Here is an 18,911-nt window from a genome sequence, read left to right on the forward strand (position 1 = left end):
ACGATGTACCGCACCTCACTGTTCGCCCGGCTGCCCACCTGCTGGCGGGTCACCGTCGACGAGAACCGGCTGTTGAACTGGCTCTGGGAGCGCTCCTCGGACTCGCGCGACCGGCGCGACTCGTTCAGCAAGATGTTCTTGATCTGGTCGGCCGACTTGCCCTTGATCGCCTTCTTCAGCTGCGGCGACAGCTCCTCACCCGACTTGAGGTCGCCGTAGAACTGGGTGCGCTTCTGCAGTGCCATCCTGGTGCGTCGTTCGTCCGCGTTGTCCTGGGCTCTCCGTGCGGCTACCTTGCGCTCGTAACGTTCGATCACACTGTCCGCGGGTACGTGCTTCTTGAGCCTAGCTGCGTCGGCAGTCGCGGTCAAACTGAGCACCGAGCGCTTTATGTCGAACCGGTAGTCGGGCAGGTACCGTTCCGCCGTCGCGACCGCCTGCTCCGTCAGCCGCACCACCTCGCCGTCGGTGTACGGGCGGAAGTGGAAGTAGCCGGTGTGATAGCGGTTCAGGCCGCGCTCCTCCGAGTACGGCAGATAAGGGCACCGGGGATCGGGCAGCGGCGGCTCGCCGGGGCCACTCGCACTCCTCGCGTCGAGAAAGTCGATCATGGGCTGGTAGTAGTGCATCGCGTGCCCGTAGTTGCCCTGGTACACATGGGTGGGGATGAGCCTCTCGCGCCGTTCGCACCGGTTGTCCAACGCCATCAGTGGTGCCATCTCCGCTCAACCCTCACCAGATCTGCTCGAGCGAGACGGCCGATTTTTCCGATGGCCTCACACACACACACACCCTCGAATGGTCGCCTTTTTCGCCTCTCAGCGCGAGGATTCTTTGCGCGTAATTAGGTTGCTCGTTTTGTCCGTACGCTTTATTACTCCCAAGACGGTGACTTTGGTCTTTTCAGTTAGCTCTTCTCTTTCTATTTCTCTCTTTCTCTTTCTCTCTCTCTCTCTCTCTGTCTTCTCCTCGTCCAACAGAACACTCGATGTTTGTGGGGGGAAAACCACCCGCGGCTACACGGCACGGACAACGGGTAAAGAAACCGGGATCGAGAAAGCCACGATAAGCATCATCGCGCAGCGTGACGAAAGCGACGAAAACAACATTGATAGCGTTCGGAAATAGAACAGCACGATCGGGTGAAAGGAGTATTTTTAGCGGACGATGATAAAGGACAATGCAATGCAGCGCTGGTTGATGATTAGGATGGCGTGCGATTCACGCACCGGATCGTGCCATTAATGCGTACCAAACTGTTTGCGATATTTGTTCTTGTGTTGTTTGCGGATCGGTTGAAAACTGGTCAACCTAGTGATATCATCGGCTCATTACCATTACGGCGGGGTACTTGTTTTATTGCGTACACGTTTTGCTCGTGCCGACAAAATGGCCATTATCGCGAGGATTGTTTTGCTCGGTTGCAAAATTACCAAGAAAGCAATGTCAGTAGGACAATGTACGGTCCTGTCTAAAATTAAAATTGAATTAATCCATCAAGTATTTTTGTCAATTACTCAGCAGAAAAATCTAGATCAAAAGTATATTTAACTACGGAAAGTCTTTTTTCGTGATGTTTTCACGAGCGTCTACCGAAGGAAACAAATCGATTTCAAAGCAATAAATGCTTTGGTGCTGACTCTTCTAAAATTATCATCGGTCAACGGTTTTTGTGTTATTTAAACCAAAAAAATGAGTATAAGCCATAGATATAGGCTTTGACTCAAGAAAATACTTCAGTATTTTGTGGCATAGTTCTCAAATGTATTAGAAAACTAATTGCTATATAATAAAGAAAATTTTGAAGAGAATTTTTTTCAGTCAAGATCAAAATGATTTAAAGTATAAATGTTTATAAAATCTGTTGCTGTAAGCAGTTTGGGCCAGAAAACATCAAAACCTGTGTTAAATGCAGTGCTATAAACTTTAAAACAACCTGAGGAACAAACACTCCTTTTTTTAAATTTGTTATATGCTGAATTACTATCAACATTGCCATTAAAATATCAACATTCCCAATAATAAAATATTTAATTCATCATCACTACTTTTAAAATATTAATGAAAAGTCTTATTGTTTCCCTCTATTCAGCTATGTTATTTTTTCCCAATCATCATGGTAATTTTTCTGATCCAATTATCAGAACTCTTTGAACTTCTTAATACCATTTGACTTTTGCTTTAAATGTCTACGAAAATAGAATCCACAATTTTCCGGCGTTTCGTGTTAAAAATATCAAACCGTTTGAACCTTCCATCCGTTCCAATTTATCATCAAACGTGTTAACGCTGGACGTATTCCTGTATTTCGTGACGCAAGCTGCCACCTTCGAGGGAACAAATTAACACCGATGTCGCAAAATTCGTTTGACACCTATCTCATAAAATAAAATCGTGTCCTCTTAACTCTGGTTTGCCTCATCGCTCTAGGCACGTTCAATCTATCCGTGTCTACAAAATGTGTCTTCGCACAAGATTTTCTGTTCGAGTAAAGTTTGATGATCGCATCCAGTTAATTGATCTCCATTAGTAAACGTCGGACGCATTAAAGGCACGGAACGGTGAATGTATTGCGAAGGAAGAGCGAAAAAATGGAAAAATCTTTCGCACGTTACACAGCACAAAGTGTTGAAAGTGGTTCGATAAATCACATTCACTTTACGGGACGTAATTCGACGGTGGGAAAAATTCTAGAGCAAATAGATCGAAAGCAAGATCACTGCCAGTTCACTGAGCTGCTCTTCACCTTGGCCGGTCATCGACTGATCGACAGAGCGACAAACATTGGGAAGGGCAACGCCGTTCGAAAGCAATCGATAAACAACTTTCGATTCGAGCGAAAGGGATCGATCGCAATCGTAAATGAGATAACGCCAAGTACCAGTGGCACTTGGCAAACCATTGCTTGCCGGTGACTATTTGTGCTTAGAATGTAGCAACGCGAGCAAGAGGGCGCGATAACGAGAGCTTAGAACCACCGGAAATGTGCTTTTCGCTGTTACGCCACTCGCGATCCCGCTCAAGTACGAGCGAAGAAAACGTGCACCCAGGGTTGAGATATTTTCGATGCAAACTCGTGCAGCTCGGTACATTCCCCATGATGATGGTGCGATGCTGCGGAAAAGGGAATGCAGGGTGGGATTCGACCAAAGGCGGTTGACTTTCACTGCTTGCGGTCAACAAACCGTACTATATTCGTTCTGAACGCGAGCGCGTTTGGAAATGTTTCGCTTCACGATTTCTTTTTGCGACACACAGAACATTTACAAAAATAGTTTATTAGTTTATATTAAAAAAGGTTGTGGAATAAATAAAGTAACCGTACTATAAACTAGATGAGCCTCAAATTGGTAAAATAGAAAGGAAAAATTTACCTAGATTTTTGCAATTGTTCCAAACGGTTAAAATTCAAACGAGTTAATTTTTTAATGTTTAAATATAGTGTTAAGGTTTTAATTGTCACGTATCAATTCAAGTTTAGTTTTGTAAACGTTTATCAATGAGAAAAATTCTCTACTTCTACCACGTCTTAAATTCCATGAACTATTTCTTAGTAAAACCAGAAGTTCATTTGAGATTATGCCATAAAAAGTTGTTTCAGAAAAACACCCGAACGTCGATTTTCAAATCAATCAAATGGTCACGCATCAAAGGAGGCGCCTGGTAGCTCTAAATCGATGGAGGCGCCTGGTAGCTCATAATCGATGGAGGCGCCTGGTCGTTTGTGCAAGCGTAAAAGTTATGTCGAGTATCATAGTCAATAATGCATGAAATATATCTCTCATACTCTCCCTTATGCTGTCCATCCCAATTTAGAGAATGTCAGTCAGTTCGACCCAGAAACCTTTTGTCCTAACGTTTTCGCGCTATTAAACGCCTGTCATTCCATATCTGCGGTTCATTAAAAGTACCAACAGATGCGAGCGATATTTAAACCGGGAATGGATGACAGCTGTTCTGTTTTAGGTTCGTGGTAGTGGTTGCCTAATTGGGTGCTTACTCACTACGCCGGCAACCGTTATTGTTTACGGTTCGTTTCCTAATTAACATTTAACCACGGATGGGTACTCACCGAATGGATTCGATCTCTTCGTCCTTCTCCAACAGGCGGCGCTCGGTGTCGTGACGGAACTGTCCGTACTCGGCCGAGAGGGCTTGGGCACGCTTCTCCTCAGCTTTGCGGCCCTGCCAGATGGAAGGAAAACAAGTGTGCGGTTAGTAAGGCTCTGAGGGTGACGTTCGCCGCTCGGCGATCGGGTACTCACGGCTTCGGCTTCCTTGTAGGCTGCGGTCAGCTCCTCACGCTCGTTCTCCAGACGACGCAGCTCGACTTCATACTCGTGAAGGCGGCGCGTCAGCTCGGTGACGGTGCTGCGCGACTCGTGCAGGTCGTTCTGCAGCTTGTTGTTGTCGCGTCCGAGCTGGCTGTTCTGCTCGCGGGTCTTGTCCAACTCCTGCGACAGGCGCTGGAAGTCGGTGGTCTTCTGGCGCAGGTCGCGCTGCGACTGGTCGTACAGGGCGATCGTCTCCTCCAGGCGGGTCTTGATCTCGATGTTGGTACGCTCCAGTACCTCGATGCGCTTGGTGTACTCGCGGATGCCGTTGTTGGCGCGCTCCAGGTCGATGATCAGCACCTCGATCTCGCTCTGCATCCGGCTCTTCTCCTTCTCCAGCTTGCTCAGGCGGGCCTGGAGCGACTCGATGTGCTCCTCCGACTCGGTGATGCGCACGGTGTACTTGCGGCGGATCTCCTCCACCTCCTCGACGCGGGCCATGCACTCCGCCTCATACTTGGACTTGAACGTGCCGGCCTCACCGTTCGCCTTGACCAGCTGACGCTCCAGGTCCAGGCGGGCCTCGGACTCCTCCTCCAGCTGCAGCCGGATCGACTCCAGCTCCGTCTCGACCTGGTGCAGGCTGGACTCGAGCATCGAGCGGCGGCGGTCATCCTCCTCCAGGCGGCGTCTCGCCTCGTCGAGCTGCAAGTTCAGCTGCGTCTTCGAGTACGAGATGCTCTCGACGCTCAGCTTCAGGTCCTGGACGCTCTTCACCAGATCGATGTTCTCCTGCGACAGGCGCGTCTTGTGCGAGCTAATGTCCACGATCGTACGGTTCAGCTCCTCGATGCGGATGTTCAGCTCGGTCACCTGCACCTCCAGCTTCTCGATCGTCTTGATGCTGATCTGTTTGTCCTTCGAGACGCTCTCGACCTGGGACAGCAGCTCGTAGATTTCTGCCTGCAGCTTCGACTTCTCCTTCTCGATTCTGTGGCGATGGTGACAAGATGGAGGAGGTATTAACTCGGTGCGATTGGCATATCAACCACGGCACGCATAGTTCGCGTGGAACAGGACTCTAAATTATTCCCTCCCGTAAGGGAAAGGTGCGAAAAAACAACAGGTGATCCAAAGACGGAAAGGAATGCCGTTAAGCCACCTTACGGCCCAATAAGTGTGCGTGTGTGTGTGCGGAGTGCTTGTGGAACGTTGCGCTTGCTCTCGACATTTTGGGGCCGCCGGACTTAAGCAACACACACTGTTCGCGAGCGCTTAAAATAGATCGCCAGCCCCGAAACCTGTCACCGGCTTTCGGTGTCTGACCGGGACGTACGGTTCCCTCGGCTCGGCCAGCTCGCTCTGTTTACATACCGACGGAATGATTGCGCCGATTCACCACCATCATCATCATCATCATCATCAACATCGTCATCGGCATTCGTTTCACAAGTTACGTGGCACAAGTTTGGCCGCGCAGGAGCTGAGACAACTGAATGAGCAAACCCATATGGACAACTTTAATACCGCGCGCTGGCGGTAGTTGGCAGTTATGTGATCTCGCACCACCGAGAGTTGGCGCGCCGGCCCCTAAACGGGTTGCAACGGGTCCGCGTGACGTGCGCAAACCGTTCGGGAGGAAAAGCTAAACTCCGATGAAAAATAGCAAAAGATCGTCGGCGTGCGGGGAACGGGGGACACGCGGAAGGCGGGTGATGAATCGTCCGCCTTAATCATCACCGGCAAAGTGGCCACTCGAGTGGTGGGCGAGTCGAAGTGGGCGTTTGTCGAAGTGTAGATTCCCGCTCGTCGGGAAAGGAAAACCCGAGCGTTTCAAAAGTGTGAGATGAGAACGGTGGAAAAATCCGCATCACACTGCCAACATATTGGATGGCGTAAGGGGGGCAACCATTTAACTTCCCATCCTGCATTGGATCACCTGAGTCTTTTCTTTATGTCATGCATTTTGGAATGTTTTGGGAACAATTTAAAATTGCCATAATTAAAACAATCATTAAAGGCCCCTCTTTTACCTCTGTCTCGACTTGGTCAAAGTCTCGATCTGTTCGTTGAAATCGTTGACGATTTCCTGATGCTTGCGCTTCAGGATGTGAGCGGTCTCCTCCGACTCCAGGTGCACATCCTCCAGCAGCTTGCGCAGCTTAGCTAGCTCGGCATCCCGCTTGCGGTTGATCTCCAGCTGTAATTGGTTACGAAGTTAGAGAATCAGTGGAGCGGAGTCTTGGAAGTTTCGACATGTTTTATTGATAGTTACCTGACCCTCAGCACCACCTTCGGCTTCCTCGAGGCGCTCCGACAGCTGGATCACCTGCACGCTGAGATCGGCCTTCTCACGTTCAATCTAAAACATGAGAAAACAAAGTTTGAGATTTTTCATGATAAATAAGAACAAGTTAATTAAAAAGTATCATCTAGTAGATGAAAAAATGGAAATGGATAATGGGTTCGTACGGTTTCTTGAAGATAGAAGTGCTCAAGAAGAAACAAGAATCACATTCTTAAATATCTTCCTCTCAACAATGAACGCAGACTGGAAAGAACTCAGATTTCTAAATATTAGTGTTTTTGAGTCTCATGAAAACTAAAATAAATTCCACTTTTCCGAGTTTCGGTGCATCTTTCGATAGTGAGGTAAACTATTTCATGGCCCTCCAAAACATTTCTTGTTTGTTTTCAAACAGTCGAATGCAGTAACATCAAGCAGTACATTCCTAACGAGCGCTCCGAATCGGCTCCCCTGTGTGTGTGTTTTCCAGGCCATTCCGTTTGGCATAAATTATTGCAACCGTAACAGCGAAACGCTGCAAACGCGCCGCTCATAAAATCGTACATGCGTGAATGGTTTTTGCAAAAATTTTGCCTCATAAAACCAGTCAGCAACGAGCAAAAATAAAAGGCATGCCAAAGCACCTCCGTGCACCAGCTTCCGAAACCGGTGAGGGAACGTAACCGTGTCAGGTAAGTTGCGCCAATCGTCCGAAGGAGGTGCTCTATTTTTAGCAAACGTAGAGACCGGCCATAGGTGTTCGGGATAGATGGGTGTACATTGATGCAGGAATTTCGAGCGCAGTAAGGCCACGGCATCCTTCGTGATGGAATATGGAAGGAGGGGGAAACTCTCAAGCACGCACCAGCGAAGGGGGAGGTGCGGAAATGAAATGACCGTTTGGAACGGTGGCGAAAGCAAAAGGTAAAAATGTTGAAACGGTCCGGTGGTGGTTGTTTCCGTCATCAAATTAAAATTTATGCCAGACGATTGCAATTTCTCTAAACGTTGTGGGGGATGTGAAGATGTGTTTTGATCTATATAGGTGCCGTTTAGTCATCGGTCATAAAAAAAAACTCCCAAGAAGTAGAGATACGATCTTCCGTTTGTTGGTTTGACGATAATTTTATTACCAACCAACAAACGACAGGCAAGGCCTGATTCATAAAATCGCGTACGACCCGACGATTCGCCCGAGCTCGCACTTCGGACCAAACACTTTCTTCGCAGTTGATGGCACACGCGCCACCGTCAAATAGTTGCCCTCTGCGGAATGCGCAAAGAGGGGATGCGAAATGTCTCGAATCCGAGATGCACCGGCCTACAGATGCGCAGATTGCAATCGGTTCAAGCAGTTGCGGCGCCCTTTGAAACATACGCCACTAAGGACTACGCAAACGCACTTCTGAGGTGGGTTTCTGAGGCGAGTGTTCGAACAATTGGATTCGAGATTCAAGTTCCCGCTCCAAGTTCACTAAGCATAGCGACATCAGACTCTTCGTGAAAGGCAAGTTTACCCCCTCAGTTTCGCCGTTTTGGGGGAAAATGCAAAACACTAACACACACACATACACACATACACCCATGTATCGTGCCACGGACGGACACAGATATGACGACGTGGTACGCACCTTGCACGAAAACGGTTTCTAAAAACCACCTTCTCCGTACGATCGCCGGAGCGATAACTATTTTTAGAGCTCGCCGAGCAAAAACGGCTCGCAATGGATGCGATACCGAACCAACATTTGCAACCCATTTCCCCCCCCCCCCGAACCCGCCCGGGAAGCGGCACAAGAATCCTCCCGACGACGACGATCCAACGGAACCTCCCGCTGAACGAGGAACGGCTGAAGATGTGGAACGGCTCTGGGATGATGTAATTGACTTCACTTCACGCGAAGGAACACTCTTTCGGGAGGATTTAACTTTAAACCTAGGGCCTGCCAATCACTGCCGCCGGCCGCAAAAGACGAAATACGGCCTGCCAAGGTTAGTGCCACTGTGTGTTTTGCACGCGAGGTTCGAGGCGGGCGGAGGTGACGGGCCGGTGCGGGACTTCAAATGAGCAGCTCGCGAGTGACAGGCAGGGGCGGGCAGATGTCACGACGAGGCGTAAAACTTTGCACTCGTGGTCCCGTTCGGTCACACACCGATGCCGGAAGTGCGGCCTATGACGTGTGGAAAGAAAAGAGGAACCGATCGCCTAAATGGACGTAAGTGATCGTCGGGCATCGATCGGATGTGAGAGGCTTATTTTTAAAATGTGACCTAAAACTTTTAGTACTCCGGTAAAATTATTGGTTCACGGATATTGGAGGAGTATCATACAGTAATTTAGGTTGCTTATTTGAACCAACTTACTTTGGTCTATAGAACTCAATTAAATATGAACTTCATGAGCCTGATGACTTGCTTGTTCTAAAACTACAAAAGACACTTTTACTTACCCTCTGGCGAAGACCACGCTCCGACTCCAGATCCTCCTGCAGGAGACGGATTTTGTCCTGAAAACAGATGAGACCGTAGAGATCTTAGAGGGCTGAGCAGAGGTGCGCAAATGTGGATTGATTTAGGTTCCCGTTACGCATGGTGCAAGTTTGAACCGAGTCACACTACCAACAATCACTGAACGCCGGATTAAGCACTTGTGTTCCAAAGCATTCCAATGTTTTCCCGTTGCCTCACCACTCCAATGGTTTACACTACCTTTCCCTTCCAAGCACTGTTTCTTCTCTATCTTTTGCATCACAACCAACTTCGATGACATTTTGCATAAGGGTTCAGGCCTTTAGTTCTTGACATGCACTAGATTTCAGAATAGTTGGTAACACTGTTTCGCAGAAGTGAATCATTTTGCACCAAAAATACACTTACGGGCACACCATTCTCTCGCACAACTGGATGGATGACACGTTGGTTATTTGGCGTTGGTTAGCTTGCAATAGGTAGCTAAGTTAACGAGGTATAGCAACTATTCCTTTTTTTTCTTTTTCTTTTCCATTCCAACTTTCAATCACACTTTTCCACTTTGAAAACCCTTGGCGGATGCATTCATTTCATCGGCAATATCGGCAGAAATAGAGCGGCAGGCAGGTATGAGACAGCGGGATAGCGATAGCTTTTCACACTTTGCACTAAGTTTATTTTTTTCGAGAATCTTCCGAGCGGAGGTTCACTCAGAGGTTGTTACTTTGTTCGCTTCGATAGAACACACTTGAGTAAGGATTTCGAACGGGTGGTTGTGTTTAGTGGAAAAGAGGCTTGTGGTTGAGTGTGCTTAGTGGTAGCTTAGTGGCTGATATGCGGCTAGTGTAGGCGTGTAAGTATTGAGTGGTTACCTGCGGTATGTGGCAGATGTATAGCGTTATGTAGCTGGAGCCATTATGAAAGCCTACAAATCTAGTACTCATAGAGAAGGATTGTGGCACATAGTTGATCGTAGCAAAGCAGGTGCTATAATTTTATGGTAAACTAAATGACTTTGCCTACTAGATTGGAGCTCACAAGAGTTACGTAATACTGTGTGCAAAATTGAAGGGACAATGTTTCTTTTGTTTTTTCGTGGGTAAGTTTTTCTCCAGAATTGCATGTCAACCGAAATGGTTTCAGTCACAAGTGTAGAGTAGTGTGGTATGTTTCTGTGGCGTTTCCGTTCCGTAGCCCAGTGCGGCTCGTTCGTAGTGTGACTCGACTCCGCTTGCACCGCAACCACCAGTTCCAGTTCCAGCAGCCGGGCCCGGAAAACTCACCTCCAGTCGGGACAGGGCGCTCAGGTCAGCACTGTACTCGATGCTGACATCGGCGGTACCACCTCCGGTCGAGCGGTAGGTGTACTTGGACGTTTTGGTGGTCACGGCGGACGACGACATTTTGCTCTCCTCTGCTACCTTCGGGCACACACACGGAAAACACACTGATCGCGCGGAACTTCAGCGGGCTGACGCGTACTCGGCAGTCACCCGGTTTTTGAGTCTCTGTGGGAGGGAAGGAAAATCTCGAATGGGTTCACCCTCGGCGCGCACTCAAATACACACGCGCGCACACACGCACACACACTCACGCACTCGGATCGGATCGGAGAAGAATTTCGGCGAGCGAAAACGGGTCGGTCAGGCCGGGCAAGTCAGGCTTCAGGATCAAAATCCACTCTGAACACCGAATGAACCGACTGTTAGGAGCACACTAAGGTGCGGTGCGTTTCATAAATGCCGGAGCAAGGTTGCTGATCTACTAACCGCGGCCGCTCGGTTCGGGCACGAGCACACACGCTCTCACCGGTGGATCCGTCCAAGCGTCCGTGTGTGTGTGTGTGTGTGTGTTTGCAGGAAGACTCGCTGGCCAGGCGGCAAGGAGAATCGCCTTGGGGAGCAGTGCGTTTGCGCAGAGGATCGCAAGATCGCGCTCATCGCGGTTCCTCCTGCGGGAGCAAACTTGTGGAATGTGTGAACGCACCAACTCCAACACTCGCCCTGGTAGTGGTGGGTTAGTACCGTGCGGTCGATGGTGCAACCCGTCGGATCCCGGCAACCACCGGCGCGAAGGAAGACCCGGGTGAAGAACGGTGGTTTGGAAAAATGTGTCGGATCTTCGGAGCGTCCCAAAGTCGTCCGTGCTCGGCGCACACCACGAACCGTGTTGCGCACGCATCGAACCGTTCCGTTCGCGTTAGTCAGGTGTGTTAAAATTAGCGCGGACACGGATTGTTTTATTGTTTTATAAATACTCACGGTTTACTCATATTTTTCATTTTATCTGTTTTTCTCTTTTTTTATTGGTAGAAAAAACCTCCCATGTCTACGGCTCCCAACGATTGGGGGCAGCAAAGCCGTCCCTTGAGATGGCGGATGGCGTCATTCGGTGGGAAGGAATTCGGGCATCGATTCCCCTTTCTAAAAAAGCACGTTTTCTTTTCCCATGTGCTTTAAAAGGCTGCCAGGATCCTGTTTGCTCTGGCGGTGGATTTTACTACCCTAATACTATCCACTTGGGTGGTGGTAGTGTCCCTTTTTAGTGTACAAATGTTACGAGCTTCAGCGAAAACCGCGCTACAAATGGCGGAAGAGCGCACTTTACCCAAAACCGCCGTCGGTCGGCACTGACCAGTGGAAATATTCGGAAAATTGTTCGTAACCCAAAGTCCAACATGGCGGTATTTTTCCCACTGTTGCATCGCTCGGTTGTGCGTGTGTTGGTTGGTTGTTGGCCACTTCAAGCGCGGCTCCATTGGTGTGCGCTGCAGGGCAAAGCGCCCCCGTAAGTAGGACAACAATAATATTTGAACCATTGATGAATTGAATCATGCGGATGCTTTCCTGTTGATGTTGGCACTACCGGACGTCTCAAGTACATCCCTGGTGTACACACACACGCACACACATACACGGGTTGTTTATCGCCCATATACTCGACGGTGACTGAGAAACGCTTCAGTTCAGTGACTAATGAGCTGGTTTATTAAATGTGCAGAATCAGCAGTGCTCTCTCTATCTCTCTCTTGCTCTATGCATGAATAATTAGGGTTTCCGAGGTTCGTAGGAGAGCTTTCACACTTTGTTGGTGGACCCAGGTCTGCTTCACGCTGCTAAATTTAGTTATTGAAAGTCATCAATAGAATAATTTGGGAAACATGTTTGTTTAAAATATTTTCAATTTTATTGATTACAATTACAACTAAAAGAAACGTATTATTTCACACCACATTAACGTTCCTTCCCTGTTTAAAGATCAATTCTCAGATCAATTTAAGTTATTCGCTATTTGAATTCTCTGAATCTTTCAAAAAATCTAGAGTAAGCTTTCACTTCATCGACCTTTTCTCAAATAGCTGATATGTGTTTACTTCTTCTGAGGTGAAAAATGTAGAAAGCAATTAGCGCATATTCGGAAAGCGATATGCAAAAATCTTGGGTCCTTTTGATGAACTGTACTGGAAAAGAAAATAAAACGTTACAACTATTTGACACACTGACTTGATATTTATTATATCTAGATAAATATGAAATAATTCCAACTCAGATTTTTACATTTTTTTTAATACATTGGAACCCTTAAAATAGGAATACATTAATTTTAAAAGGATCATAAACATTCACCCTTGCTCAATAAATCTCAACATTAAAATGAAAAATTTACCCAGAAGAATCATAAACCGTTGGTGTTACAAAAATATTGAAGATGCATAAAATGGAGGAGGAATATGAAACAAGTCATATAAATCTCAGGTGAGTAACAAATATGAATGAATTGCGTCGAGGGTTTCATAGCCTGAACTGGAAACCATCAGATAAACAAAGAGCGATTATTTCTTTTTGCTTTGTCGAAATGCATACTTTTTAAGTAAAGAAACATGGATAATCTGCTTCCGTAAAGGATCCTAAATTTGGTCCGAAATGAAAGCTTGAAAAAGCTTGAAAAAGAAAATCAAAAATCAAGAACAGTCTTAGCATGTATCAAAAGAACAATCGACTGCTTTTCCGTCTACGTTGCAAAGATCTTTTTGCTTAGTTGTTTCGTAGGAAGCAAACAAAAAGATGTTCAATTCCCCCCACTCTCCGTAACAGGATTTTATGTAAGCCCCTCGATTAACCCAGCGTGTAAAATTATGATGTGAAAATCGTACAAACACTCCACGGGAAATCTGCCCAAACACAAGACTATTTTTAACCGTTCCGTGCCGCTTCCACCGCAAAACAAAACACCACTCCTCCCTCCGGGATGGAATGTTCGATGGACTTCTCTGTTTTGCTTCATTTTCCGTCGCTCACACGCGAAAACCACTGACGGCTCAGCTCCAAAAACTGTTCTCTGGTGGCGACCAGTTGGAAATGTAGTGAAACTAAGGGTTTGGGGCGATGGAGGATAACTACCTGGAATCGATGAAACTTTTACTACCCTGTTGCACTGTTTATTGCACGTTGAGGTATCCGAGAGGGTGGGGTTGTTGTCGAACGGTGACGATTGGCTGAAGATAATCCATGGGTTCTGTAGCTCGTGTATGTTTGCATTAAAAGTTCGCCATCCACGCAGATGTTGAAGATCCCGCTCCGAATCGGTAAATCAGTCGGTTACTTTCCGGCGGTCACACGTTTCGATTTGGTGGACAAAAAAGAAAGGCCAGCACACATATGCGTGTGCTGAAACGGACAGAACATCACACCATTCGGTACCGTCGGCATCGTGCACGCTTCACGCCACGATGGCAAGTATGGTGCACGAGAGTGTCCGGATCATCATCGGCGTCGTCATCGTCATCGCCAGACGGGTGGACCCGAAATGTGCCGCATACGCAGCGCCTGGCGTTCGCGTTTTATATTTTTAGCCATTTTTCACGTTGTGATATCGGTCCGCACCAACAACCAGGACCCACCCAGGGGTTTCACCCAGGTCCCGTTGGCAACCACTCCCACTCCCTCCCATCTGGAGGGGGTAGGGGGAAGGTGAATCCGGCTTTCTCCACTCCCACCGCTCCGGCCGCCTGCCACGGAATGGGGGCAGCATCGTCAAAGCGAAACTGTTCCAGCCTACTCGAATTTTGCGATGGATCTTCCTCGGCCGCAACGGTGTAAGTATTCGATGGCACAGAAGGGGGGGGGGGGGGGGTCACCCGGAGGGGTGCGATGCAGTTGATGATGCCGGTGGTGCGCGGTAAAGGTGATCGCTAGCAAAACGCGAGCGCCCGACTCCTACCCCGTTGGGGTGGGAAGAAAACGGGAGTTGATTCTTTCGCGCTCGTTGGCATACTTGCTTCGGATTCTAAATATATTCTATAATTTTCCATCCAAACCGATATTCGGACCGGTGCCGCACGAAACCGTGTACCGAACGGGTATGGGTATTTCTTGGTTGATTTCTTTTTTTTTTGTTCGTTGTTTCTTTTATAGTTGCGATCAGCCCGCAAACGCGGGCCGTTGCGAAATGGGATGAAATATTCAAACGCACACCTTGCGGTGGACTTGTTTTTCTTCCTCGATTTGTGTTTGCTTTCCGCGTGGGGTTTTCCTTCTCGAGGGGTTTCGCACTATTTTCTCCTTGCGATGAGAGGGATCTTCCGTTTCGCTCACTTGCGGCAAAAGGGCTGCAAATTGATTCGGCGCTAGGTTTTACAGAGACGGTTGGAGTATCTTGTTGAATTGACAGTAAATTGAAGGGAAAATATATCTTCCATTGCGCCCGAGGGGTTTGGGAAAACGATTAATAGCACCTTTAAGTGTTGCAGAACGAGAAACTCGTAGGATGTTAAGCCAGGTTGCTTTTCCTTGCAACAGTTAATTTGTAGATGTACAATAAGAACATATCCAGGAGTTAAGTACATTTAAAAAAGGTGTATGATTGTACATTTAAGACAAATCAGAACAAGAAAACTTCATAAGGTCATAGAAGCCTATCAATAAGAAGATCGAAAATAGTATTTTACATATTTATCATGCGAAGAAAAACATTTAAAAGATTACAATTTATGTTATGATAATACGTTAATGCCACCGAGCATAATTCAGCAAACATTAAATCGCATACAGAATCTGTCATCCGAAAATATCCAAATAAATAAAGTTCTTCCAAAAAAAATCCCCCGCGCGGTAAAGTGACACACCGATTCTCGCTGTCTTGCATAATGATAAACGATGAGCGTAAATAAATTAAGACATACGACGATCGTTCCATGAGTCATCGGGTTGAATGAAAGGTGCGAACGGTTAAAGGGACATCACAAGACGAAATGGAAGCATCTAACATCAGCATGGATCGGACGGGGTTTTGTGCTCGAAATTTTGTAAGTAGTCCGCGATCATGTTGCTCCATGTGCCACCGGGCGGGTGTGTGTGTGTGTGTATGTGTGTTTGTCGGCCTGGTTTGTGTGCTGTATGCCGTAGGAGCGCCATCGGGACTATGCGCAAAATGCCAATGCTAAATTTAGTTCGCATGCGTGGGATGCTTCACCGATGCTCATCTCTGTGCTGAATTTTTCTGGCTCCAACTTTTGCATCGTTGGCCGAATGATCGCGGTGCATTGGGAGCAAACCGCAACTCTAACCATAATTAAAAATTAGCTTCCGAAAACTGTTCAACGGTTCCTACGACCATGATTTTTTCGCGCATAAATATGACAGATGGATAGAGAGGGAGTCCGAAAAGTCTAAATCGGATGATAAATTGTCTGGAACAAATACAGCGTTTTACATCTCACCTAGCAACCGCGGCAGTGTATGCAGAACATCAAGAATGATAGCCTACTGTAGAGTATTTGATGTTGAATCGCAAAACCCATAAGTGGCAACACAAACGGGTTAGTAGAAAAATCATCACTTTCTAGGATCTACCAGAATGAAAGTTGTCTCATGGATGTTTGAAGTAGAGACGACCAGTTGAAAGGTACAGGATAAGGTAGGCTATGATCGCTTTTTCGCATCAGAAAACGAGCGCAAATCACAACAATCCTCACAAAAGTATGTTTTCGATCGGAAAGCGATTTTCCCCTACTTTTACCTGCACCCCTCGACTGGTCGTGCCTACTTCGAACATCCACGCGACAACTTTCATTCTGGTAGATCCTAGAAAGTGATGGATATTCTACTTACCGGTTTGTGTTGCCACTTGTGGGTTTTGCTATTCTACATCAAATACTCTGCAGTAGGCTATCATTCTTGATGTTCTACATACACTGCCCCGGTTGCTAGGTGAACTGTAAAACGCTGTAAGTAATTTCTTCGTTGCTATAAAATTTTGAATAAACCATTAATGTTCCGTAAATGCAGCTAGACACATAGACACAGACATTATTAAGGCCCATAATGTATGTTTTGCATTTAAATCGCAGACTTTTTTCAAAGATAAGGTCTTGTTTCGATTATGCTTTATTTGTGTACTAATTGATTTCACCATACCCTGAATAACAATGATATAAGGGAAAAAGAAAACACTAGTTATTTATACAAAAAATTTAATAAAGCCAACCTCGATGAAATCATAAAATACTTTGCTCAAATTAATCAAAATTGATAGCGATGAAAATACAACAAAGGGGCCATCAATTCTGCAGCTATAAGAATCTCCATTATCTTGTCACAATATATTTTCAATAGAAAATGCTCAATAAAAAGAAATACTACAACAAAAACTTTCATTTTAGTAGATGCCGGTTAAAAATACTGGGACGGTGTTGTACAAAATTGACGTTATACATGTGAAAGTGAAGGATTAATTCTGTCCCAAACAATCAAAATCGATTGATGGAACACGATAGATAAATTTAGTTATTCTAAACAACAACTAAATATCTTTGCTCTAACCAAGAAGTTTCAAATTACAATCACAAACAATTGTTGAGCACTTGAAGTAAACCGAAGTTTGTGCCACAGTACCCTGCGAAGTCGTCCATATCGATCGCCCACAGCATCGCCCCGCCAAGGTTGTAGGCGTTGATGAAGCGGCACTTCTCCGCAAAGCTTTCCTGATCATCGTAACCGATCCATTGGTTGCCGAAGAATCCGTAAGGAATCCGTTGTACCGGCTCCCAAACCCGTGTCCAGCCTGTACCGGGCAGGAAATCACCACACACTTCAAGGTACGCCAGATAGCCGGGATTTTGCGTGTACGGGCCTTCATAGCCCGGTCCGATGGCAGGAGCTCGGAGCGAGTTCTGCGCCGCGTTGGCCAGCGTGAAGCTGCGTCCGTACGTCGGAACGCCGAGCATCAGCTTGGCAGCCGGTGCGCCCTGGCTGATCCAGTAGTTGACACTGTGGTTCACGTTCAGTGTTCGCTGGAAGTCATTCTGGTCCGACGGTCCGGCATACAACGGCGCATTGTGGCCAGTCCAGTCGTTCCAGGCCCCGTTGAAGTCGTACGCCATCAGGTTAATAAAGTCCGAGTAGAACGCAACGCCCGGAATGTCGTACGCGCTGGCGGCAATGTATTCGCTAGCACCTACCGCCGCACTCAACAACAACCCGTGGCCGTGCAGCTCCCGAGCCAGCTCGGCCAGCATGAGCACAAAGTTCGCCTTATCGTAGAACACGTTATCTCCCTCGTGCGAACCGGGATATTCCCAGTCAATGTCTGCGCCGTCGAATCGATGCAGTTGGCAGAACTCACGCACGTTCCGGGCGAACGTCGTCCGCAGGGTTGGGCTGGCGGCAATCGTAGAGAACAGAGCCGAATCGACGGATGCTCCACCGATCGATGCCAGCGTCTTCAGGCTCGGGTTGATGTTTCGCAGCTCGTTGAACCGCCGGATGTTGCCCAAGCCATCGTCCAGGTCCAACCATGGATCAAGTACAGTCACCCTTCCGGTGTCATCGACGCCGAAAAACGAGTACAGTAGATGCGTACAGAGATGCGGATTGATGTACTCCACCTGGAATTCAGCCCGACCTGGACGCCAGGCCGACCAGGAGGCGTAGTAACACACGATGGACTCTGCGGGGAAGTGAAAGCGGATTAGGCATCTTCAAGTGTTTATAACCCCCCAAAAAAAGACGTACTTGCCGAAATTCGATGTGCTACAAACACTAGTAGGATAAGAATTAGAATTCCACGAAACGCCATACTTTGAAACAGCAAACCAAGAACACTACTCCTTCAAACAAACTTTTTAGGAAACATACAACGACACGTTTTTCGCAAACAACACCGACAGGGGGTTGATGAAGGCCTTTCTCTGCGCTATCAATCAGACGACTAAACAACGGCACTATAAAAGCTCCGTTATATACCATCGTAACACCTTCAAATAAACTGGATTGCGATAATCGGCGTTAAAATTAGCCCCCTACTTATCGTATGCGACGCAATCGGATCAATTTAGATTAACCCAACCATCCACGCCACGTGCTGCTCTATGTGAGGTGAGTTTTAATCTAATTTCTCACAAAAGAGTGATAGAATGAGAGGGGAAAACGATGGTACTACATGGTGATAGAATGTTTAGGAAGTTTCAGACATCAATAAATGAGAAAGAATCATAATCACTAACGTAAACATGTTGTAAATTCCACCAGCGGACCAAAAGTAGGAACTTCTCCTTACGAATAGTAAGGATACGAAACAAACATCTAGATCAGGGATGTCAAACAAGCGGCGCGCAAGAACATTGGGTGCGGCTCGCGACCCCTTTGAAACAATACATCGAAAGTTTGGATCCTTGAGTATTGGCTTTCCTTTGAATATCAAAATATTTAATGTAAATCGTATCACGAACTGCGAATTGCAAGAGAACTGAACGAATGTCAATTTAAACAATTTCAATAAGAAAGAGATATGCAACTTTGATCCACATCACGCCGACATATAGCGGTTGACAACAGCAAAGGTGGCACACAGATTTTTTTAGACAAGTGGATAAATAGTGTTTA

General features: G+C 46.9%; 2 protein-coding genes across 2 annotated transcripts in view; both read right to left on the bottom strand.

Moving 5' to 3' along the window:
- LOC131291564 (paramyosin, long form) overlaps positions 1-10,433 on the bottom strand; it is a 14,407-nt gene extending 3,974 nt beyond the window's left edge. Inside the window, exons 1-6 of the mRNA XM_058320733.1 lie at positions 10,314-10,433; positions 9,012-9,068; positions 6,550-6,636; positions 6,308-6,474; positions 4,266-5,265; positions 4,073-4,185 (exon numbers count right to left, since the gene is read on the bottom strand). Coding sequence (XP_058176716.1) covers positions 4,073-4,185; positions 4,266-5,265; positions 6,308-6,474; positions 6,550-6,636; positions 9,012-9,068; positions 10,314-10,433 — 1,544 coding nt within the window. The remainder of the gene's footprint in view (positions 1-4,072; positions 4,186-4,265; positions 5,266-6,307; positions 6,475-6,549; positions 6,637-9,011; positions 9,069-10,313) is intronic.
- Positions 10,434-16,870: 6,437 nt separating this feature from the next.
- LOC131294259 (chitinase-3-like protein 1) lies at positions 16,871-18,105 on the bottom strand. The gene is made up of 2 exons (XM_058322305.1): positions 18,042-18,105; positions 16,871-17,976 (listed from the first exon to the last, which is right to left on the bottom strand). Exons 1-2 carry the CDS (start codon positions 18,103-18,105, stop codon positions 16,871-16,873), a joined length of 1,170 nt encoding a protein of 389 aa, XP_058178288.1.
- Positions 18,106-18,911: the final 806 nt, after the last annotated feature.

The sequence above is a fragment of the Anopheles ziemanni genome, chromosome 2 (genome assembly GCF_943734765.1).
Source record: "Anopheles ziemanni chromosome 2, idAnoZiCoDA_A2_x.2, whole genome shotgun sequence".
Taxonomy (NCBI): Eukaryota; Metazoa; Arthropoda; class Insecta; order Diptera; family Culicidae; genus Anopheles; species Anopheles ziemanni.